Source organism: Solea solea, chromosome 1 (assembly GCF_958295425.1).
Source record: "Solea solea chromosome 1, fSolSol10.1, whole genome shotgun sequence".
Taxonomy (NCBI): domain Eukaryota; kingdom Metazoa; phylum Chordata; class Actinopteri; order Pleuronectiformes; family Soleidae; genus Solea; species Solea solea.
The window spans coordinates 9878359-9902520 of NC_081134.1; the positions used below are offsets into that span (position 1 = coordinate 9878359).

Sequence of the window (24162 nt, forward strand, 5' to 3'; positions counted from 1 at the left end):
CATTAAGGATGGATCGATGATCAATAGGAGAGAAGCGGTAGAAGGGGATTAGGATTAGAAATCGATGGCTTTGTTTTCTTCAGCCCGCCAAAGATAAACACTGCCTTAAGACACTGACAACGCAGCACATAGACTTTCACAGCTTTTCATCCGTGTGAGAGGGCACGACATTCCCTGTGTGTGGACAGACACACATCTGTTTGCAGCTTCTCATGCTGAGTTGAAAAGAGACACTTCAATCCCTCCATGACAACAGTAGAATGGGAGATTGGCTTTGATCCAACCCAGTGGACATCTTACAGTGAGATGCACCGTCTTTGCAGAATTTCTGCTTAGCACACTTAAGTGCACATGTTGAACTGTGTGTGGGAGGTGCAGGTTATCCACGACAGATCAGAGACTGACTGCTGGTTCACACGAGTCCCCGTTTCAAGGCTGTCTGACAATAGCTGGAGATGACTGATTAAGTGGTCGTACTGCAACAGGCGCACTGCATGATTGGCGGGACGCTCCTAAAAGCCCGTAGTGGGCTGTGAGGAGCGAGGCAAGGCATTCTGGGTAGGTGAGGTTTCACCTCCCACACAGTTTCAAAAACATGCCCCGTGCTTTGATCTTTCTCTCTGCTCTTTACACACACACACACATTCGTTTTTATAACTTAATGAAGACACCTCATAGACAGTGCTTCCCCTAGCCCCTTACCCTAATCCTTACCCTAACCCTAACCAGTGAATGCGTAACGCTAACCTTATTACCTAAATTGCCTAAAATTTAACCAGTTCCTCAGAAATTAGGTTCTGCATTTTTAGGACCAGGTTTTGGAGCCATGAGGACTCACTGGTCCTGACAAGGTCAGTGTTTATGACATAGCGCTCACACGTACACATGCACCTTGTTTGTTGTGGCTTTCGCCCTCTGTCTCACTCCTTTGACAGAACAAAGGCATTTGTTTGTGTTTCCTGCAGATGAAAGCAAAGCTTTGTGATGCACCATTTCACCTCAGGTTGCAGCCTTATACAATTTCACTTAAAATTCATCAATCTTTTTTTTATTTATTTATTTATTTTAACAATGTAAACTCTACAACTGTGTTCATCCATTATTTTACTATATATTTAATTATGATAATGATGACCCCAACCAGACAGCTGGAGGGGACGAGCAGACACAGACAAACAAAGACTTTTATATCAATCCATCCGATCTGCATGAGTTTGAACTGTGGACGACAACCAAAGCAGCATCAAGTGGACACTAACGGATAAAGCAGATGCCACCATGATTTCGTCTTATTTCCTTTTCCTCTTCCACTACTTTCTGTTTCCCATTGAATGGCTAAACCATCTTGGCCAACTGCTGGGCATTGTGATATTTATAAACACTCTCCTCGTGGATAACAGTGCCTTTGTTGGGGAATATTTTTATCTGTGGATTAATGCACATGCGGCGAGGCAGCTTATTTGTGCATGGGATCAGTTCCAAATGAAGTAGCCAGCATAATTGTGGGACTAATTAATATGTCTGGACAAAATTGGAAGGCTACATCATCAATTATTCTTCACCTTTGTCAATCAGGTGCGGCGTTTAAAAAAAGGTAACTCAACTCAAGCAGAAGGAACCAAAGAGGCAGAAATGGGAATAAGTTTTTCTATCTGTCTGTTTCTGTTCTATTGTGTGGTGTCTGTCTGTGGTTGTGAGGACTCAATAATGTCATTGAGAAGACATGTTTGTCCTGTGGGGACACTTTGGTGATCCCTCATAACATCCAAGAGCAGGATTTTGGCCAGGATGACCAAATGAATGACAGTCAATGAAGAGGCCTAACAAGAATAGCTGTTCTGATCTAAGTGTGTGTGTGTGTGTGTGTGTGTGTGTGTGTGTGTGTACATGCACATGTGTGTGTGTGCTGGAGACCCACTACAAGGACCAAGAGTAAAGGGAAAAAAACAAAGAGAGAGACAAATTCATTTCAGGACAATTGTGCAGGTGGCCACTGATCCATCCCAGCCTCACACACACACACACACACACACACACACACACATTTGTGCTTCATGAGGACCCTCATAGACATAATGCATTCCCTTACCCTTACCCTAACCTTAACCATCACAACTAAATGCCTGACCCTAACCTAACTCTCACCGCATCCTAACGTACAACATGTTTTCACCTTAAAATATAATAATTGACATTATTGAGACTTGCTGTCTGTCCCCATAAGGAAGACAATTCCCCACCATGTGTCAGTGTCAACAGGTCTGCTTTAGTTGAAGCCATATTGATCGCTTTTTTTTAAAAAAATTCAATTTATTTTTAGCCGCAAAGCCTCTGCAGATAAAAGAAAAAGGGGGAGGAAAAAAAAAGAAGAAGCAGCAGCAGTAGCCCTGCTGAGGCAATCACGATTTCATCTCATTATGTGTGTGTTAAAATGTCAGTGGGATGTGGAGGGGGGGTTGGACATGAGGCTTCAAATATGAGCCTCTCTTTTTATGATCCATCAAGACCACCATAAAAAGCTCATATACTGTCATATGTCTCTGTGCTGTTGAGTTTTACAATGCAACTCACAGTTTGGAGTGTTCATGTAGTCCAAAATACTAAATTAGATCCTAGTCAAGATGAGGCAGCACTAAGAGCCGTGACATCTGCGATACTGTGGTGCCATCTGGTGGCCGGATTTTACACTTACATTTGCGACTGCTTTGTCGTTAGGAAAAAAAACAACAGTAAAATGTTTTTTTGTTTTTTTTTTACACAATATAATGTTTAATTCCTTTTACACAGTGATCCTCGTCGAATACTGTAGTCTGCAAACAGGCAGCTTCAGCAAACTGAAATGATGCCATAACAAGTTCCAGCAGTGCTTAGCCATGTTGTTTTCAGTTGGTCTCATTTGGTAAGATATCATCATGATAAACTCAGTGTCGTCAAAGACCAGCAGGAGTACAGCATGTTTGACATTTCTCACACAGCCAACATGCTCATAGCTGCTTCAGACACGGTGGAAGTTTGACAAAAACAAAAACCTCACTTGAACTTGCACTCTCGTAGTATGCATGCAAACACATGCACACAGAGACACAAGGGCACAGACGAGACGCGCATGCATGTGCTTGAACACACACAGTTCTACATTTTTTTACAAAAAACAATAATCATAATTTCATATATTTTTCCTTCCTTTTGCCCTATTTTCGATGTCTTTGTTCAAGACCTGAAAAGGGTGTAAATGCATGGCTGTTGTGTATTTTGTTTTGGTATTTATGCACAATATAATTCTCTGCATATTTTTTTTGACTTATTTTGTTCGTATTTGTGTTGTTTTGTTGTGACTGAAATATCAAAAAAATGAGTTTGTCAATAAGGCATTTTGAACACAAGCATTCACAGTCAGACCAAAGTATTTTGGGTGGATCACCAAACACCACTGGAACAAAACACAGCAACACAGAACATTAACTGTTTTTGAGTGGGTGGGGTTTTTTTTTTCTTCACACTGACGACAAAAATAAAACACGTATACGATTTCAAAAGACTTCAGCCACATATATAGATCGGTAAGGTGCTAAAAATATCATCATATACAGCCTTGACATTTCCTTAATGAAAATAAACGTTTGCGTTGATCTGGAAGAGGAGGAATTCACATCACGCACCGTATGTCTCTATGTATGTTTGTATTGCATAGCCAGAGCTGGCCCCGTGCACAGTGACTCATGGACAGTACAAACGCTCACAGTTTATTCCTCCACTCGATATGAGTCAGATTGTCCATGAACTTCACGGTTTACGATTTACTATTTGTTTGCATAATGATTTTTGATGATGATGGTTTGTCATTACACACAGTAGGTTTGCCCTCCATTTAGTGTGTCACAGTCTTCAAGGTGAGCTTCCACACACATGGAGCTTGAGCAGAAATTGATTATTAAAACTTCACAGCTTTGTGTATGTGGAGACAACCTCTGGCTTCCTCCATCACTGCCACCTCCACTGCGAGTTACTGAGGGAGAATTAAAGACACACAAGATTACCACGGGGGACGCACACAAACACATCAACGCATCGCCGTTCTGTGCCTTCACTGAACTTACTGTCTCGCTCTCCCCATCGGAGCCCCGTCTGGACTCTGAGCTGTAGTGCAGAGGAGAGTACACCCAGCTCCGGTCCTCCTGAGTCTTCCATGGTCATCCAGCAGAGGGCAGCAACAACAAGAAAGAAGGGGGAGAGGAGGGAGGTGACTTTTGGGGGGATTTCAGCATGAAGACACAGAGTTAATTATAGCTGAACTGTACTGTTTTATGTCTGAGCTGCATACAGTGAGTTTATACAGTGTACGAATTTAAAGAGAAAACTCAACGGGTGAAACTAGACATTAAGGTTTGTCTCATTATCATTCAAGACACACAGTCCTGATCCGTTTTTGACAATAAAAAAAAGGAAATATTGAACTTTTCACATCCAGGTCTACAGATGCTTCAAATCAGTGCCAAGTGCAGCTTTAATAAACGGACAATTTCATTCATGAGCTCTGAATGAACTGTGCTCAACTGTGCTCAACTGTGCTACCTGGCTGCTAGTGAACTCGAGAAGAGGGAACATAAGGCATGGCAGGTAACTGTTCAGCAGAAATGTATTACAGATGCATGCTACCTTTAAATGCACACAGCTCCTTACAGAATACACTCAGAAGATCCTGAAGGGGTGGAACAGTTACCCACAATGCCACTGAATATGAGAACAACTACTCTGGTGGCGACTTACATTGTAACTTGAGCTAGAGTTTAGCTTACGGCGACCAAGAACTGGAGAGTACACCCAATATCTGCCATCTGCATACTGATAGATGGACACACACACACACATACACACACATACGCACGCACGCACAGAGAGAGAGATGTACAGAATGTGTTGACAGGAAAATAAAGGGACGTGAGTTACAACAAAGGAGAAATTTACAGAATGGTGGGAAGCAGTCATTAGCTGGAGTGAGACGACAATGAAAATGGAACATGAATGCGATAATGTAGAGCCATTAGCCTAAAGTCATACACAAGACAATAAATACATCATGCTGCAAAAGAAAGACAACCTCAGTGTTTCACTGGTGCATGAACTATGAATGGGGAGGGGGGGGGGGCAGCCAGGTGCTGGAGATAAAAAGCATTATTGACAGCAACCCCGTAGTGCGTGCACACCTCGAAACACACCCCTGTCCCCTCACCATCATAACTCTACCACGCTGTCCTGACTGGCCCGCTGTAAGAAACCCAGCGGATCAAAGAAAGACAGAGGAAGAAGAATATCTTTTACTTTCCTGGTATGATATTTGAAAATGCAGTGAGTAACTTTAGATGATTATTTGTGTTGTTTATGTTATAATTAAACAATTAAACATAAAACACCTAAACACACAGCTGTGATGGCTCAGACTCACATGTGCCATCGTTCGTTCGTTATTGTCTATTTTCCACTAAACGAGAACATAACTTTGTGAAAAAGACATCGTGTTTTGCTCATTTTCCATAAACCTCCATTCAAACCGAGTTGTTTTTGCTACGGTCTTGACATGAAACTAATCACCGCACGACGCAACATCTAAACACCGCTGTACTGAGAAACACAGAGACAGAGTTGTGTGGAGCTTCATCAGCATTGTGTGAACTCATTTGAAAATGTTTCCAACGTAGTTTACATTTGCATATATTTAAACGTCCCGTCCCGCAGTTTGTTTCGCGTCTTTGAAAGTTGTTCATTAAGTCAAAAAAAACCAAAAAAAACAAGCACTTACAAAGTAGATGTCAGACACTTGCACCTCTCCTTCCAATGAGTTGTGGCTGCTGGACAAAGACAGCTGATTGCACGACGGGCGTGGGGCCTGCTGAGGAGCCTGGGAGCTCGGAGAAGCAGAGGAGGGAGGTGTGAGCGGGACGTGGCGAGAGGAGCTGTGGGAGGAGGCACGAGGAGAGTCAGGGCAGATGGGAGTAAACGCTGAGGCGGGAGGGAGCGTGGAAGCGTTCGCCGAGGTGGGAAGTGTGATTTCGGCAGTTGTCTGAGACTGCGCGGGAGGCCGAGCAGCTGTGGGAGAGGTGAGCGGTTTGGTGGACGGACAGATGGACGGCGAACGTGTGGACGATGACCTCGCGGCTGATGCGGCAGCGGAGGAGGAAGGAACAAAGGAAGGAGGGAGGGTGGAGGAGGAGTAGGCTGAGGACGGACTAAGGGGCTGATGATCAGGAGAGGTCATCTCTGTTATCTGTGTGAGCTCCGTGCTCTTGGGGATTTCGCTGTGAGAAACGGGACAAGCAGTCAAACACCAAACCAGCATTAAAATACTGTTCCATAGGCAGCTCTCCTAACATTTTCATTTTGCATACGTGTGCACCTTAGTTCCACCTCCACTGTTATGGTGTCCTGCTTTTCCTCATGCACCTCAACTATCTCTTTTTGTGACCTACATGAGAAAACACAGGGCACGGGGAATCACGCTGGCGTGTTTCTTTGGACAGAATACAGAACCCATGAGGAAAGACACTGGGGCTTCATAAACGTGTTCTCACCTGACCACATTTGGGGAATTCATCTGTCTCCTGAAGCGCGGGTGCTCTGGTGTATCGAAGGGGGTGGTGGGTAAGGAGTTGTTCGAAGAAAGCGTGGTGGCAATAGACGCCGTGGTGGCATCTTCAAATGAAGGAGGAGTGCAGGGTGGGTCTCTCCCTGAGTGGTGTCATTGAATTAGAACGCACGAGTCACAAGCACAGAAACAGATAAATAATAGAACCCACAGAAAGACACAGAAAGAAGCACAAGAATACCTCAAATATGAATACAAACCACATTAGTCCACACTGTACTGTACCTCAGTTACTGCAGATGTACTACTTTCAGTACAGGTAGCAGTACACACATTGTTTATCTTAATTTAAGTAAGCTACACGCTTTATTTAAATGACCCTACATCAGACAGGTTTTCTCTTTTTATTAATATTATTAAACTGTACCTTCTGTACATAATAATATAACGATGGCATTATTTGTTCTCATTTTGCTGCATGTATAAAACAAATCATAATGTACAGCCTCTCTTTCTCTATCTAGTCTCAATTTGTTTCAAATGTGCCTACAGTTCCCTAATTGAACGTGTTGCATGGATGTTTCCTCACTAATTTACAAGAGTTAGAACCACAGAGTTCAAATAATCCCAGACTAACAAATTCAGGTGTTAAAGCATCGCACTTTAACCCTTGACGTTACTGAGCTACTAGAAGATGAAAAGAAGTCCTACCATTTTCCTCCAGTGTGGGGAAGCCGCGAGCTCCTCGTAGGTTCTCCAAGTTTTCCTGCATCTCTTCACTCAGTGAGGGTCGTTGTCCAGATGAACTGGGTCCAGCGCCGGACTTGGACATGGACAGAGCCCCTCTGCCCCTCTTAGACGGAGAGGATCGCAGTGCTATGAAAGCAGGGGACACAGAAGTCAGAGTAAGTACGAAACGATGGCTTGTTGCCACCGATGTCGTCAAGGGAACAGAGTATTGTGTTTAATGCACACTTGCACACTCACAGCTGCTCTTCTTGAACACAATGGCGCTACAGAATTTGTAGAACCTCTCAGCGTAGAAACCAGGCCTGTGAACGGACACTGTGTCCTGTGAGCATGGAGAGGCAGCAGTCACCAAAAAAGCAGTTTCACTGTGCACGGTGCACTTCCTACCAAAAGCTGAAGTCACGGTAACGATGACATAAAAAGGTATAGTGACAAGAAATCTAATGACTGAGCTTACTGAGATTTGCTTTGCAGATCACTGCACAACGATTGCGTGAGAGCAACTCACCCCATCATGGATAAGAGATTTCCAAGAGTGCTCCAGTTTCTTACTCAGTCTGTCAGACAAGACAATTCAATTATTTAGTTGATTCACAGACTTATAGAGGTCACATGGTAACTGCAGGCTGGATCAGAGACGAGGGACACTCTCAAAAGGACAACGTTGCAGTTCATATCCTTCATTTCTCTTTTTCTTTCAAACTGTTCCACATCTTTAAACACTAGTTTCCACTTTTCTTACCTGTAGGACTGCAGAATATCAATAATCCCGATGAACAGCAGGAGGCGCTCTCCCTTACTGCTCACAGCTGGAATACCACCCATGCTGCGGGATGGAAAAGAAAACATTTTTAAGGTCCTGTGTGACATTTAGGAGGGTGTTTGGCTGTAACTGCATATACTACTGTGTACTACTACTGACTCACGAGTCATCGTGGTCAAGCGTGTCTCTGCAGGTGGAGCTTCCCTGTATAGACTCCATAGCGGTGGAATACAGAGCTCTCTGGGCTGCAGGCCTCTTTTCATCCCCGCCGCCTGCAGGTGAACCCTGGGACTGATATTCTCTTTCTGCTTGGGTTTTGTTGTGGACTCCAAGCAGCAAACTGTAGTCCATGATCTTAAAACTCTCCAGAACCTGAAATGACACACACACACACACACACAGGGACATTTCAGAACATCCCTGAAGCTTCCAAGATTTAGAATTTATGATAATTATGAATTTTTTTTTTTTAAGTGATTTGAAAGCGACCACCTGCTTTTAATGTTGAAAAGCAGACACATATATTCAACTACTAAAAATAGTTAAAATAGTAACGCCAGGGTGGATATTTGTGCTCTAAAATAGACTAAAATCATTTCTTCTGTTCATCGTTCGGCTTTTTTCTCACCAAACAGTCTCTCTGCAGTGTTTTCACCAGAGCACTGTACGTGTCCTGGTCCAAAATCAGGCCTTCAGGGACGTCGCTCATAAAGTCCAAGTCTTTAAAGGTGGGTTTGGACTTCTCTCTTTCCTTCTTGGACGCTCTCCTCTTGTACGTGGAGCCCTTCAGGTCGAACTTGAGGTGCATGCGCACCGAGCGTGGCAAGATATTGTTCATCACAACGACCCTGATGTTCTTTCCTCCACTCTGGACGCAGTAGAGGCCAAAGAATTTTGGCAGCAAGGTTCGGGGGTTCTGGTTCAAGTTCTGGAAAAGGGTTGGTGCAGCGGACAAAGAGCAAAAAGAAATAAGGATTATCTGGGAATAACACATGCACCTGCCTGACAGCGTGACCCCACCCACAGTGGCTGCAGTGTGCACGCTTAACCTATTATGGAGAACTTAGCCCCTGTCTTTATCGGGTGCAACCTCTCGGCTCTTATGTATAAGAAGGCGGCCTGGTGGCGTCACCAAACACCAAGAGGTAGGATAAAGAGGATCAAGACGAGTTCAAGTTTCAGCTGCTGCGCTGCTCTTAAGAATGCGTGCTCAAGAGCATGTGGAAAATGTTTCAATTTCCCTTAATCCTCCAAGTGCATACTGATATTTTAGTAGACATACACGGTGCAGTCGGCTGTAATCACACATTTCCAACAGGCAGACAAAGGACAACATTTAAAACAGACTAGGCAACGGATAAAAAGCGGAGAATAAAAATGATAATATCACACTCATGGAAGTTGCTCTCTTACCATATAGTATCCAGGGAGTAATTTCTGTAGAAACTCAGCTTCCTTGTGCTGCACAGTTTTGACGATGAACTCGTCGTCACGGGTAACGTAGAATATGGAGCCACTTGCTCCTGGATTGGTCAACTCGATAAGTGCCTCGTTACACAGAGAATACTAGACAGAGCGGGAACACGGAGAAACGAACGCAGGTTAGAATTAGTCAGATCTTTGTTTGAGTCTGAATATAAAAGCTGTCAAGCTCGCCTTTCTTGTTTTGAAGAAATGCTCCGTTTGTAATTTCATATTCATTTCAATTTCAACACTTGGATGAGCCTGCAGACATGCAATGCTCTTATTGGACGCAGCATAACGTTCAAATAGTCAACATAATTGTGATAAGACTTTCAAGTGCAATGTTTGAAGAGGCTTTGTGCAACCAAGCTATTATGCAACTTTATATCCCCTATAACATGTACAATAAACATTAGCACTTTACTACCATCCAATGTCCCTGGCACTATATTAAAAGCTGTCTTTTTGTATTTAAGTGTATCTGTATGTATGTACTGTACATGTATAGTAAGTTAGTGTGTGTAACTTTTGTATTTTTGTGAGCTCTCATGTTCCTATGTGTTTGTTTACCTGAAGGTATTTTCATCCCAATCGACCTGCCAAGGGCCTACAGGCGGACATTAGCCTCAGGCTATAACCTGGCATATTTACATTTTAATGTTTATTAACCCTTTAACACCGATCGTATCGCAGACTTTATCGCCAGAGAGGGGAGAGTTAGAAAAACGCCTATACAGTTTCTATTTTTTGACCTGTTTTTGGACATTGCGACAGAAACTGAAACAAATGTTATTCTAAACATGTTTCATGCTGTTCAAAAAAAAACAACAAACGTGGTGTTCGTGTTTTTCTAAATAAAAACTTTTGTTTTTCTTCATAATTGATAATTCTAATAGTTAATGCACCATTTTATCGTGCAGTGAATTGTAAATAACTGCCAGATATTGAACGTTATTCTGGAAAAATGGGCAAAAGCACTTACTCACTGGACATTTTCTGGCCCTTTTATGGTTAAAATAAGCAAAAAAGTCCAGACTTATATGTTTAACTAAAGTGAACAACACAGCAGCCCAACAGTCCAACATCAGTGGTGTTTCTAGAATTACACCGGACATTTAAGAGATTTGTGGACGTGAATGTGACCACCGTCTACTGCTCATTTGTCCAATCAAGTCATTCTATTGGTTTAGTTGAGGCAATGCCATTAGAGCATTGGCACTCCACCCCTTTAAAAAAGACAGCTTTAGTCTGCTAATCTTCTGGCACAGGTAGTGTGAGCTTAAACATGCAGCTGAGTGAGTACATGTGAGTACGTTCATGTGATGCAGTATATGTGAGGGTTTGTTTTTATGCATGTGGGAGCATGCTGTTTTTGTAAATGTAACACACAATTTCTGCTCATGTCAGACAAATTAAGGGAATGATAACGTAATGTAACGCGACTTCACCACAAATAATATGCTGCATATAACAGGAAACAGCACAGACATTCATCATCATCATCATCATCACGTCATCAGAGAAAAACAAAGATCCCACCAGGTAGTCGTCAGGTCGAATTCCAAACAGCTCCCTGAAATAGCGGAAGGCCACAGGAGCGTAGGTTTTAAACCTGAAGTCTGGGAAGTGGTGGGCCGGTGTGAGGTTGCTGCCTTCACTGTGTGGAGCATCACGAAGAGTCAAAAAAAGCTGAGATATTGTATAAGATACTACCCACACGCATGTGCTCATAATAACAAAACACACGCATGCAAACGCACTTGGGGAAGAAGATGCTTTCAACCACATAGAAGTCTTGCATCAGCACATCTCTCTCAGGCTTGGAGCTGAGGTTGCCAACCGTGTAGCCAATACCCAGCTGGATGGCTCCTTTCAAGGCAGAGGAGGTTGTCTGGAGGTGGAGAACAGAGAACAACAGAGGTGTGGGAGGAAGGTACTGTACATGAAGAAATCGTGACACCAAATACACCGAGGGAAAAAAAGCGAGGAAGAAGAGTGTTACCTTCTTGTATGTTGTCTCTCCAGAGGCATCAATCCTCCTGTGGCCAATCTTCTTCTCATGAGCGGCGCCCAGTCCAAATGGGGACGGCATCTGTCACAAGGAAAGCACCGCATGTGTCGTGTGTGTGATCGGAGGTCATATTCAGTGATTAAAGAAACAGATACGAAAGAGCGACAAGGAAAATAAGACAAACACGTGAGACGTGGTGCATGGCTGCTGTAAAGCCCCCTCCCCTCACCTCTGTTGTCTGAGACTTCTTGGTTGAATCTGTGGACAGAAACAAAGAGATTTAAGAGTGGAAAAAGATTTCTTATGATTTAGCACAATTAATGATATAGAAAAACTACAGAGCGGCTACTAATACAGCTCAGATAAATTGTGCAACTAATTCAGCAATAGAAATCGACTACATCAACCTTGGTCCTTGTTATTTATTTTTATTTTTACTTTACAAAATTAGATTGAAAACACGCATAGAAACACTAGACAAAAGTAAACATGTTAAGACATTTACAAAGCAGCTAAAATTCCGATGCCTCCGATGCCTACCGGCGTGCTAATCCAAAAAGGAAAACCAGATCCCGGCTACAACAAAGTCTGACATTCCATTTTCAGACAACAGAAGAGTATAATTTCCCAGTACCAGTCAGATTTGTACTGAGAGGTTAAAAACACTATTGGATTGACTTCCTCCATAATCTGATTGTTGCCATTGGCTGACGTTTCCAGATCACATCCCTAACCAATCAGACGGAAGGATTAGGAAGAATCCTTCCGTCTGACATGAAGGACACAACTCGACTGTGTTTGCATGTGCGTGTGCGCCCTGCAGAGGACGAGTGTGACAGAACAGAGGAAGTGAACGGGAGATGAAACAAAACCACGCAGTATACTAAAAACTTGGTTTGCATCATGATGCTGAATTTCAGCATCGAGGTGAAGATTAAGGGTTAGTTTAGGGTTAAGTGCTGCTGGCAGAGAAGGGATAATGAATCCTTAAGCCATGTTAAAGCGCACAACACACACAACGAAGCATATGGGGCTGTCACAGAGACATGACATAATAAGAATTGTGTATGAAAACATCCAGCGACAACCAAATCCATCACCAACTATTTTGGGGAGTTATTTTTTTTTAATTAAAACAATTTCTCTGATGATTTCAGTGAGATTTTCTTTCTTTCTGCACCTCTGTGACACTGAACTGAATAAGTGAATATTTAAAAGATTTAAAGATGCCATTCCAGGTTTGGAAAACACTGATCACTATTTTCAGTGATTAATCAAGAAAATAATCACGATATTGATATATGATTGCTATTTGTAGGCCTAATTAGTCTCTATCTAGGCTATGTGTCTCTGTGTGGTTCCAATCCAAAGCAAATTTATTTCTATAGCACATTTAAAAACAACTGAGGCGACCAAAGTGCTGTACATCGCATAAGTACATAAAACAGACAGCATATGAAACAATACAAACTAAAAGCAATACAAAAAAACAATAAAAACATAGAAACAAGGTCAATAAAAATAAATAAATAATATATATACAGTATTGGGGTCAAAGAGGCTGAAGGGCATGTCATGAGTTTTGCAGCTACTGGGGTCATGAACCAAATGACTCGACAAATTCAAACGTTAACCTGATGCTAGATGCAAAGAAACAGCATCGCCAATCAATGCAGTAGTGGTTGACATATGTGGTTCAGTGTTCATCCGGCTGATCGATACATAAACTTAACACAGGCATACAGTAGATCCATGCTACAGTGCTACAGTGGCTAAAATATTAACAAAGACAATGAAGAGGAATCTTTCAGGTTTCTTTGTACCACACACATCTACTCACACCTGTTACCTGAGTAATGCTGCATCAAAGTCTGCACGACTGAACATTGGGAAGGTGTATCCTGAGCTGCACACGCACACACACACACACACACACACACACACAAACACAGAGTCTTTGTGGGATTAGGGTCACGTCTGTATAAAGTGCCACTGGGGCTGCAGGGAACTAACAGGACAAACGTACGGTGGCATTTTTATTTTGATCAATAACGTACTGTATGTGTGTCAGTGTGTTTTTACTGTATGCAACACAAAAAGTGGGTGTACTTATAATAAAATGTCATGTGTAACGTCCACACATAAACAAATATCTGTTACATTCAAACCCTTTCAAATAAGTTGATTAAGTCCGTGAGCTCCACGCGACTCTCTCCATGTCTCTCACTATGGCAGTGTTCAGCTCTCGTGTCTCATTCCTGCACTGCACAAAAATCCCCAAAAGCTTTAATACTGACAGATATTTGTCGGAAGGCCTGCGTGTTTAGAAGGATTAGATCTTTCTTTCTCTCTCTCTCTCTCTCTCTCGCTGTGACTTTAATGCAACACTAAACTCAGGTGTATGTTTCCATGCCCTGAGGTGGATTAAATAATAACCATCTGTATAAAAAACGTGTGAGTGAACAAGCACATGTAAAGACAACTTGTTGTTGTAGCATGATAGGTTTGCCAGCATTGATAGAGCTCTTTTGTATTCTCTTAAATGCACGTTGACACGAGCATATGATGCTCACAAGCTATTTTCTTGTTCATTTTAAAGAGAAACTAGTGACAGCTACTACTGTGCACCTTTGAGGACAGACTGACCAAACTATTTTTATTTCAAAGTGAAAAACATTATTGCTAGTTCCCCAGATTCCGCTCAGGTACAGTACTTTTATAATTTCTATGCACTGGATATGCCTGGATATGTCTGTCTTGAATAGGCCCGGCCTAGTGTGTTGCTAGTGTCGATAGAGGTTTTATTTAAAAGAAACAATATCTTTTTCACTAATGTTTGCTTAGTGAAAAAAACAGACTGTGCGCTTCAAGTTTAAATCAATGCTGGAAATGTTTAGGATAATCTAAATATACAAGTTAAACTGATGTCGTGAACATCACTGACATCTTCAAAATGTCACAATCTAATGATTTAGTGATACCCACAGACATGCACGCCTCATCTGGATAGGAGGAGAACTGGCACTTTGTTTTTCTTCCCCACTTCCCACACTGTCTCTGCACATTATATCATAAACCTCATACTGCATATTGTGTAGTATTTACAGCCACGGCATAAACATCCATGCTTGGAATTGATCTACATGAGGGGATTAGAGTGCGGTTTATGCTATAATTCCACATCAGATTATGTAAAGGCACTCTCCAGATTTAGCGAGGACGAGGAAGAGTGAGAGACGAAAGAAGAATTATGGACACAAAGGAGAAGAATAAAAATGTCATCATCTCGACATGCAAACAGCTCAGTCAGGTCAAATGCATTCATCGGTTCACTCACGTGAGAGTGAGCGTGATCACATTATGTTTTGGCACAACCTGTGTTTGTGCCAGCCTGCAGCAAACCACTGACACCATTAGCAGCAGAGCAGCAAGCAGTGACTTGACACTGTTATCTAACCTAGCAATCGATTATTCATTTCCACAGCTTAGGTTCCTGTTACTAAGTGACATAATGTAGTTATTATCTGTGCGCTGGGCTAAATTCACACATTATGCTGTATGTTAGAATGATGTCCAAAATCCTCTCACTGGCAGGGCTGCAACTATTGTATGTGAATGATTAATATGTGTCTTATTTTCTGGATTAATCGATTGTTTGGTCAATTAAATGCCAAAAAGAGAAAAGAAACCATAACCCTACTCCTTTCATTTTTCAGCTCCTTAAATGACCTGTTATTATTTTTTTTCCTTCTCCACACCAAAGACACTAGAAAAGATTATATTTATATATTATATTTGCTGAAACCATAAAAAAAATCTCAAACTGACTAATCATATATTATTATTATTTTTTTACATAACATTGTCGATTAATCGGTTAATTGTTGCAATCCTGTCACTTGTTTTGAATGATGGGTTGCCATTTAGGGACGAGTCCCTCTGTCACTGGAAAGACATATACTCACCGGAGTCTCCCTGGTCGAGCTGGATGGTGAGGCCGGCAGCCAGAGCCGCGCTCGCTGTCCCCTCATCCCCGGTTTCCGCAGTCCTCTCCTCCATCTCCCGGACGCTTCTTCCTCGCGACGACGCGCGGGCAACCGGCGGTCTTTCCTCAAAGAGAAGCAGATGCAGCGGCGGCGCGCGCTTCCACAGTGTCCGTCATAAATCCTGCCATCGATAAACCGAGTGCACTAATCAATGACTACATGCTGTGACTGCACGACGCTGCGCGGCTGTTCGTTTCGCCTCGGTGAGCAGCAGCCGCCGGCGCTGATGATCGTCTCTGCCGCTGCTCTGCGTCACCTGTGATGCGCGTGCCTCTACTCTCCAGCGTCGTCCTGTGACGTGTCAGCGCTTATCGTACACACAGTTAATGTAGGGAAGGTCTTTTCCAAATGTTGTTACATTAAATTCGAACATCCAGACTCAGCATTGCAGATATCAACATGTTAATTAAAAATAATGGTAAATACATTTTGACTCTTTTTAAATCTAAATAACTAAATTTCGACTGTAGGCCACAACCTCTACAATCAGGGTCTATTTGTTCCATAAAATGATTTTATGAAATGTATATAGATAAACTACACGTATAAATTAATTATATTTTGTTGCATTTATGAAATTTAATAACTATACAAAAAGAAAACAAGCTGTTAATAAAAACACCAAAAAACAACAACAACAAAATACTGGCATGGATTGGCCTACCTTGAAATAAACCACAGAACTCTGGAGATCTATTTTGGCACTTTTCCACGATTCAGTCCCAGCAAGCCTTGCCTCGGCACAACTCTACAGTTTGGTATGGTTTTCCATTACTATAGTACCTCCTCAACGGGCTGAGTCATCATAGCACGGCTGCATGCAACTGCTTTGACTTCGTTTTATATGCTACAATATACAAGTTTGGCAGTGGCAACACCGCTCTCGTAAAGCAAGACAGCTGCAAACTGGTTGGATGGCTAAACATGTGTCCTGTATACACACAAATGCTCCCACAGTTAGGCCTGATAGTATCGTTTGACAGAGCCCAGGCAGAATAATAACTTCTGCCTGGGATTACTAGTTTTTGAGCAAATATTGAAACATATACCACATAGTTGAAACTAACCCTAAATCTCAATGTAGTTCAAACCGCAACATACAACCTTGAATTATTATTTATTTATTTATATATATATAGATATATATATTCCAGAACATGTATATTCAAATAAGTAACAAGCCATCAGTTAAACATTTAACAGCATTTATTTTGATAAATTATGCATGTTACATGATCCTTTCATAAATTAAGTGCAAACAATATTATCAGCAGTCTTTCAGAAATGTGTGAAATGTATGGCATCCTAAGTGTGCTTACACCGACACATGCATGAACTTAAAACTACACATCACATTCAGAAAGGAAATTGTATTGGAATGACTAGTTTCAGGCTGAAGTCAAATTTGAAGCACCTCTACTTTGAATAACTGGTGAAATGTCCTCTCATATGGACTTGTAGGATTTGATGTGGGTGGGGCTCTGGGGTTTAGTTGCACGCAGGAAATCATCAGGCCTGCCCCGCCCAGAGGTGGGTTTACGGACAGGCCGTCACTGGTCCAGAGACTCACAAACACCAACACCCTGACATCCATAGGAGAGGTCAGGAGACCAAAAATATCATAGCTGTGTTACATATACGTGGGCAGGTCCTTCTCCACCACCTGCAAAGACAAACAAATAAAGATTTCACTAAGAGATGATACATAATGAATGGCATCTACTAAAGAAACGTGGACAGATAGAGACACTTTTTTCAATGCCTTATTTTGTCGATGGGTCATACAACGAGGAAAAAAATGCAACAAAATGGCCCAAACTGTAATGTGTTTGTCTGAAAATGTACACCTGCACACTACATTAACATGTATTGTTGATACAGATATCTGCAAGAGTATTATGACTACACTCCCAATTTCATGATGAGGTCACAATGAACGTGTGACCAATTTAAAAGATATTATCATTATCTTTTTTACATATCTGTGTGTCAGAGAGCTGCAGTGTGTGTGTGTACGATGCCCACAGATGCTATCAGAGCTTAAGAGCTTCAATTTGGGCTTGAAATCATATAAATCGATGTGATACAATAATGAAAACACCTCAAAAGGTCTCTCAATTTTTCTCTCAGTGGAGGTGGAGACATTTCAGCATAACACATTACCAGCAAAAATGCTTTCCTTGCGTGATATACAATAATGATTTTCTTATTTTATTTCTCTCATGCGTCAACTGAACTCACTATGATAGCATGATGTGTTGTGAGGACTTTCCTCCTGCATTTGTTGTGTAACAGAGGTTGGCACACGGCATTACTGCCCCCTGGTCTCAATTGTGGGTACTGGTATACCCACTCAGTCACAGTCCAATGCATTCACTGTATGGCGTCATGCACCAAAGTCGTGACGGTACAGGATGAATACACATACCCACAAACCCCTAACAAGTAAAACACCCAATTCAACAAAGAGCAGGGAATACTACTTACAGTGGGATCATCTGTTGGACCATATCGCTTCACCACTTGTCCTTCTTTATTTATGAGAAACTATCGAGAAACAAGACATTCCAATATTAGCACACATATTTATTTACATAAGAAATATACTGAGAAATTTAAACAAAAATTAACTTTCAACTATGCGGTAGTTTACCTTTGTGAAGTTCCATTTGATGGCACTGTGATGGCGAAGGAGGAAAGGAAATAAATGATTGAAAATTCAACTGTTACACAAACGATAAGCAGCAAGATTGAAAATGATTCATCATCTGAAGAGTAACTGCTGCATCAAGTCCTCCAGCAGAATATACTTGTTCTAGTGAAACTTTTTAGGAAGTCAGTTCAAATGCTGGATTCCCAGAAAAAGGCATACATAGGCACAATAATACCTCAACATTCTAAAAAAGTGGCAGGACTGTAAGTACTGATTTGTTTTTAAGCATATAATATCTTTTTTTTTTTTTTACTGATGTTACAAATAAACATCACATTTTGACATTTCAGTCCACTAGATGCCAGTGTGCTCTTTCTGATTAGAGCTGTTGTGATTCAGTATTTTGCAATAATATTGTGATAATATCATATTGTGGCGTCTCTGGCGATTCGCAGCCCCACCCAACTACCACAGGCCTATGCAAATAATATACAAATAAGACCATTTAGTCGCACAATTTTTCTCACCATCAAAATCAAATGTGCCTAATGAAATGAGTTGTGACTGTACTTATAGATGCAGAATTTCTGGGTATGTTGCAATCTATTTTGCAATACCCAAACCAGTTTCAGGTAGGACTAGCTCAGACATGATTTTGCTGACCCCCAACATGAGATTGAAAACTGATAATGAATACAAATGTGTTGACTTCATGGTAAAAGGACAATAACTCACTTTCCAAACATCCCCTTGCCTTTCGGCTGTGCTTTCATCCACTGCCACAGAGGGTGAGCGCCGTCTCCGTTCACCTCAATCTTACTGAAGAGATCAAACTCGGCATTGTAACCTTTAGCAAACTCTTTGATCTCTGCCTCAGTACCAGGCTCCTGCAAGACAGACAGACAGACAGACAGACAGACTGAACTCAATGATGTTAAGAGGATTCATTGATAAATGACATTCATCTATCATAGCATTTACCTGTCCTCCAAACTGGTTGCATGGGAAGCCCAGGATACGTAAACCCTCATCAGCATAGGAGGCGTGCATTCTCGCTAGCTGAGTGTAGTTCACTTTGGTCTTTCCTCATTTAGAGGCTACATTTACAATGATGCATACGTTTCCTCTGACGGGGGGGAAAAAACGGAATAAACAGGAAGTTAGACAGAGAAAGTATTACATTACATTACATCACATGTCATTTAGCAGACGCTTTTATCCAAAGCGACTTACAATAAGTACATTTCAACATTTGGGTACAAACAAGAGCTAGAAGTAGAACCTGGGCATATGACAACTGTGTGTTTAACAAATGTAAAAAAACAAAAAGATATTAAATCGCTGCATCCTTAGAGTTTGTGAAATCATTAGGGTAATTGAGGTCACACATTACCTGTATTTCTCAAGGGACACTTCATTTCCATCAATATCTTTGGCGGAGAACTCGTAGATGGACTTGGCACTCTGCCAGTCTACCGCCTGAGCACACTGCATAAAAATGAACATTGCATAAAAGGTGAGTGTGTGTGATTGAATAAGACCATTGGAGATAACCTGTTGAGGTTAAAGTACACAAAAACAAACCAAAGGTTAAACCTAATCTCAATCTTAGGTGTGGGAGACACAAGCTACTGGAAAGGAAAGCAACTTTATTGTCATCATACTGGTATTGTACAACGAGATGTCGAGGTCAGATGGAGGGTTGATCAAAGAGCCGCTGCGACTGAGCGCGCCGCCACAAGGGACCAACCGGACCGAATGTAACTAACATTCTAACATGTTTTGATGGTGGGAGGAAACTGGAGAGCCCAGGGGAAACCCACGCAGACATGGGGAGAACATGCAAACTACACACAGAAAGGTCCCAGACCAGGAATTGAACCCAGCACCTTCTTACTGTGAGGCAACAGTGCTAACCACCACTACTAACCACTGCGCCACCATACTACCAGTTTCTATAAGAGTTAATTTTGATCTACTGGCATTTTCACAGTCAAACATCCCTCGGGGTTTACAGGTAACGGTCTAAAAAAGGGGAAAATATTGACAAAATACCATGTTGATGTCAGAGGAGAATGACCATACTGACTAAAAATTATAGAAAGACAACAGCGACCCAAATAATCCCTTGTCAGAACCAATGTATACAGAAACATAGAAGCAAATATGCAGCAACAGTAGACCATTGGTTACTTCATCAGGTATTATTGTGTACCTAAAGAACAAGCTGGTGAGTATAATACATGTCATTTAGCAGACTTACAATAAGTGCATTTCAACATTTGGGTACAAACAAGAGCTAGAAGTAAGCAAGTCAAACTATAAAGTGCTACACATAAGTGCGATGAGTAGCATATATTATAGAGTAGTATATATATCTAACTTTCGTTGTGGCTATGATTATATTTAAATTGGACAGTGCAAAAGTAGGCTGTAAGCACTGACATTCCAATTGAGTCATGAATTAAATACATTTGACTCATGACAAATGGAAGGAAGTGAAACTCTGATACACTTTGGCCCATTTTGGTTCTTTTACACACATTGGATTAAAAAGTTATTCAATTTGGCTTGTATGTGTCTATACAAAAGCTAGACATAACAACACACTTAAATCCAATGCCTTAACAGCAAGGGATTAACATGAGGCAGTTTGACATCATTAGTGTGCCTTCCCTGCAGGTCTGACATTCGGTTACACCCTTTCACTTATACATAATCTGCAGTTTAGCAGATATCGGAGGCGGTACCCGATAGCAAAGTTAGCTCAACGTACAACAAGCGAATAATATCAGTCAAGCTGCTGAAACAGGAAAATGCGATATGAGTTCAGTTAGTGAGCATCGGATATTCAATCTAGCAAGAGGAGTGAACCGTTAATTAAACCCAGTCATTGTACAATTAAAAGATGTTGACATTGCGCATTAGTTTTTTTCACCCTACAAATAGGGGACACATTTAGCCGCTGCACTGCATTTATAAATAAACATCTTGAATGGAGTCCAAATGTCCGCTTTGTAACAGCACGTAGACAGCAGCACATGCAATAACATTAAGGCCACAGCTAATGTAAACGTGAAGACGTATATTTTGACAGCGTGTACTCACCATGGTTCTCAATATTCCTCTGCTCGTCACCAGTCCTACTAACGCTGCTCTGACTATCAACAGCCGCATGGCGGACACAAATGATGACGCCGGCTGTCACGTGTCCTAAATGAAGTTACGTTTAGGTTGGACTATGGGGATTAGATTTTCACTTAGGGACCATCAAAACATTCCAGTTGGAAACAGGGGCGAATTATAATTATTTCAATAGCTTGCAGCATGTCACCCACTGACTCCAAACTGCATACGTGCAATATCCAACGTTTTTCTTCAAAACCTATCTTAACTATGTGAATATATAGTAGAGTACTCTGTTTTGGTAGCCAGTGCAAAAGAGACATATTCACATCCTGTTTACTGTTAAATTTTTTGAAGGTTTAGAGGTTAGGATGTCCTTTACATGAGGCGTATGTCTTGATTTTGAGTTCCACTCAAATGTAGCACTATTTATACAATTGGAAGTGGCATAAAGTAGGTCAAAGAGGTCAACTAACGGCGGCTTTCTGGATTTACGTCCAAAGACCACTTGCTCTTAGGATAAAAATGCTTCAGATGAGGAGAGAGATTAGACCAGGGTTAATATTTGTCTGTTTTTTGTGTGACAGAGAGCTTTATAAGGGCTCCAAAATGGTTTAGCACAAACACTTTTCTTCCTGGTCTCCTTGTAATAATAATTGATGCAGAAATTATGTTACATGTCTGTTTTAATTGGTGATTAGATAGGATAGATGTAATAGCTTTTACTGGCATTCGTTGTTGTGATTGTTTTTGTTTTGCTCTGACATACATGTTCAACCGCAATGACAAGTGGTACATTATTTCATATTGGAACTTTAAATGAATATCCTTATTTAAAAAAAAAAAAAAATTAAAGAAAAAATAAAATAATTGTTTATTGGATCCACACCTATGTTTTTAATAAAAATGGTTATTTGTATAGAGTAGTAATTTGGTTTTCATTTGAAGTCAGTAAGTCATGTTTTATTGAAGGTATGGAAATATGCATTTATAATAAGTAAATAACAATATTTACATGAAATATTAAAAGCCCTCTTGGCCTAGGATAGTCATACAATTTAGCTTCAATTTGAAGCCAATGGGGGACAAGAGTTTATTGATGGTCCCTATGAGATCCCAATATACGAACCAAAAGCTAACTTCACCACTGTAGGCACCGCCCACTGAAGGACTTCGCAGTTTAACTAACCTTTATTTTCAGTTTTCATAAATATGTGACGTCTTTCCATGTTTTTCAAAACATTTTTTTAATGTTTAATAAAACCTTATAATCTCCTTTCAAGTTAATAAGACAGTTAACAGTTAACTGGCCTTTTCCCACCATTCTTATTGTGGCTGTAGCAACTGTCAAAAAAAAAAAAACCTACTAAAACTCTTAATCTAGAGGTTTGATCACTGGTGTGAAACAGCCGAGTCACTTCTTTCATTGTTGGTGCTCCCTCAGTCACAGCAGACTTATCATGAAGTTTAACTACTTGATGACGTCTGATTTCCTGTCTAAACATGTTGTTATACTCAACCCAAACACACTAAAAATTGCAAGGCAAATAAAGCACATTTGAATGTACTGGCTGTGTACGTAATATATCATTTTCACAGAAAATGTTTGCACAATGTTGTCAGTGATACCTTAATGTTGCAACTCAATCATCCCTAAAACAAAACAGCATGAACAGACAAGGGGAATCCTTTATTTGTCCAAATTAATTAATGACTTCTAACATAGCAGAAGAGTTAGTGAAGATTTTGTCTCATATTGTTCATGAACATGTTGAAATAAAAAATGTATTTCCTATCTTGTGGAACTCAAAAGCCTGGACCAATGAATATTCATTGGCCAGCTATATGCATGCACAATACCGATGCTTTCCCACTACACTCTAAAATTGGAAATAGAACAGAATTGGTATGTAAATTAGGCGATCAAAATACAGACAAGAAACTAAAACTGTACTCAATCTGAGAGAATGTGATAAGTATTATCGAAGCTGTAGTTTTGCCATTTTTCCAGCAGTGGGCACTATCTATTTATAAGAAAGATTAACTGTGCAGAGTCCAAGTCCTTATATAATGTCTCTGGTACAATTCATTATATCTTAGGATAAAGCATGAAAGTTATGTCGAGAAAGAAACTGGAACAAAACTTATATATGATTCTGTGAAATGTGATATTTATTTTACTGAAGAACAACATTAAAGTTGTGCTTTAATGTGTGAATGGAAAAGAGAAATTAACTGATCCTCAAAATTTTATTTACTCATTTCTATTTTATGTTTGAGTCTTTGTGTAGAGCTGAATGTTGACCATGCTTTCCACTCAGAAGCTGATTAGATGACACAGCACATCTCTCTGTTTACTGCACTGAAGCTAAGTGAAGAAATGATCCATTTTCACGCCCTGGTTCTGTGATATTGTTCTGAAAAAGAATTTACTTCATCGAGTATATTATCAAACGGATCGAAGCGATTTCACCCGAGAGCTATTAAATATGTATTCAGTCTAGTTAACACTGTGGGTTTGGACTGAATCAATGTTCAACAATCTGCATCACAAGGGGTTCAAGAGGTTCTTCTCTGAATGTCAGCTGTCCCTCAGGGATTGCAACGATACCTCAACTCTGGATGTGACAATTCCCATTAGTTTGTTCTCTACGTGAGACCCTGGCTGAGAGTTACACAAAAGCATTTTGACCAAACTGACACGCCGTATTAGAGTTCGCCGCCTGGATCACGAGGAGCAACAACTGACAGGGATAATTAAAAGGATGC

General features: G+C 40.9%; 2 protein-coding genes across 5 annotated transcripts; both read right to left on the reverse strand.

The window, feature by feature from the left end:
• Positions 1-2778: 2778 nt before the first annotated feature.
• LOC131465595 (phosphatidylinositol 4-phosphate 5-kinase type-1 gamma-like) lies at positions 2779-15879 on the reverse strand. 4 transcript variants are annotated; one of them, XM_058638421.1, is made up of 18 exons: positions 15534-15879; positions 11798-11826; positions 11560-11649; positions 11318-11448; positions 11097-11214; positions 9507-9659; positions 8722-9021; positions 8257-8465; positions 8073-8156; positions 7839-7887; positions 7568-7652; positions 7292-7456; positions 6567-6723; positions 6392-6460; positions 5798-6293; positions 4768-4842; positions 4098-4181; positions 2779-4006 (listed from the first exon to the last, which is right to left on the reverse strand). In XM_058638421.1, exons 1-18 carry the CDS (start codon positions 15625-15627, stop codon positions 4004-4006), a joined length of 2391 nt encoding a protein of 796 aa, XP_058494404.1. In that variant the 5' UTR covers positions 15628-15879; the 3' UTR covers positions 2779-4003. The 4 variants fall into 4 exon arrangements, with proteins under 4 accessions (XP_058494404.1, XP_058494421.1, XP_058494413.1 ...); XM_058638438.1 differs by lacking the exon at positions 15534-15879 and adding an exon at positions 12109-12992; XM_058638430.1 differs by lacking the exon at positions 4768-4842 and having other exon boundaries at positions 15534-15878.
• Positions 15880-16802: 923 nt separating this feature from the next.
• LOC131465842 (phospholipid hydroperoxide glutathione peroxidase-like) lies at positions 16803-21455 on the reverse strand. Its single transcript, XM_058638822.1, has 7 exons — positions 21376-21455; positions 19661-19755; positions 19249-19393; positions 19003-19154; positions 18268-18292; positions 18102-18161; positions 16803-17277 (listed from the first exon to the last, which is right to left on the reverse strand). Exons 1-7 carry the CDS (start codon positions 21442-21444, stop codon positions 17245-17247), a joined length of 579 nt encoding a protein of 192 aa, XP_058494805.1. The 5' UTR covers positions 21445-21455; the 3' UTR covers positions 16803-17244.
• Positions 21456-24162: the final 2707 nt, after the last annotated feature.

Bases quoted from the DNA above. Each gene is read 5' to 3' on its own strand.
- LOC131465595 (XM_058638421.1), bottom strand. From the start codon at position 15,627: ATGGAGGAGAGGACTGCGGAAACCGGGGATGAGGGGACAGCGAGCGCG. The intron at 11,215-11,317 runs GTGCGTTTGCAT...TGCTCCACACAG, and splicing joins GAAAGCATCTTCTTCCCCAA to TGAAGGCAGCAACCTCACAC. The intron at 7,888-8,072 runs GTAAGAAAAGTG...CTTGTCTGACAG, and splicing joins GATATTCTGCAGTCCTACAG to ACTGAGTAAGAAACTGGAGC.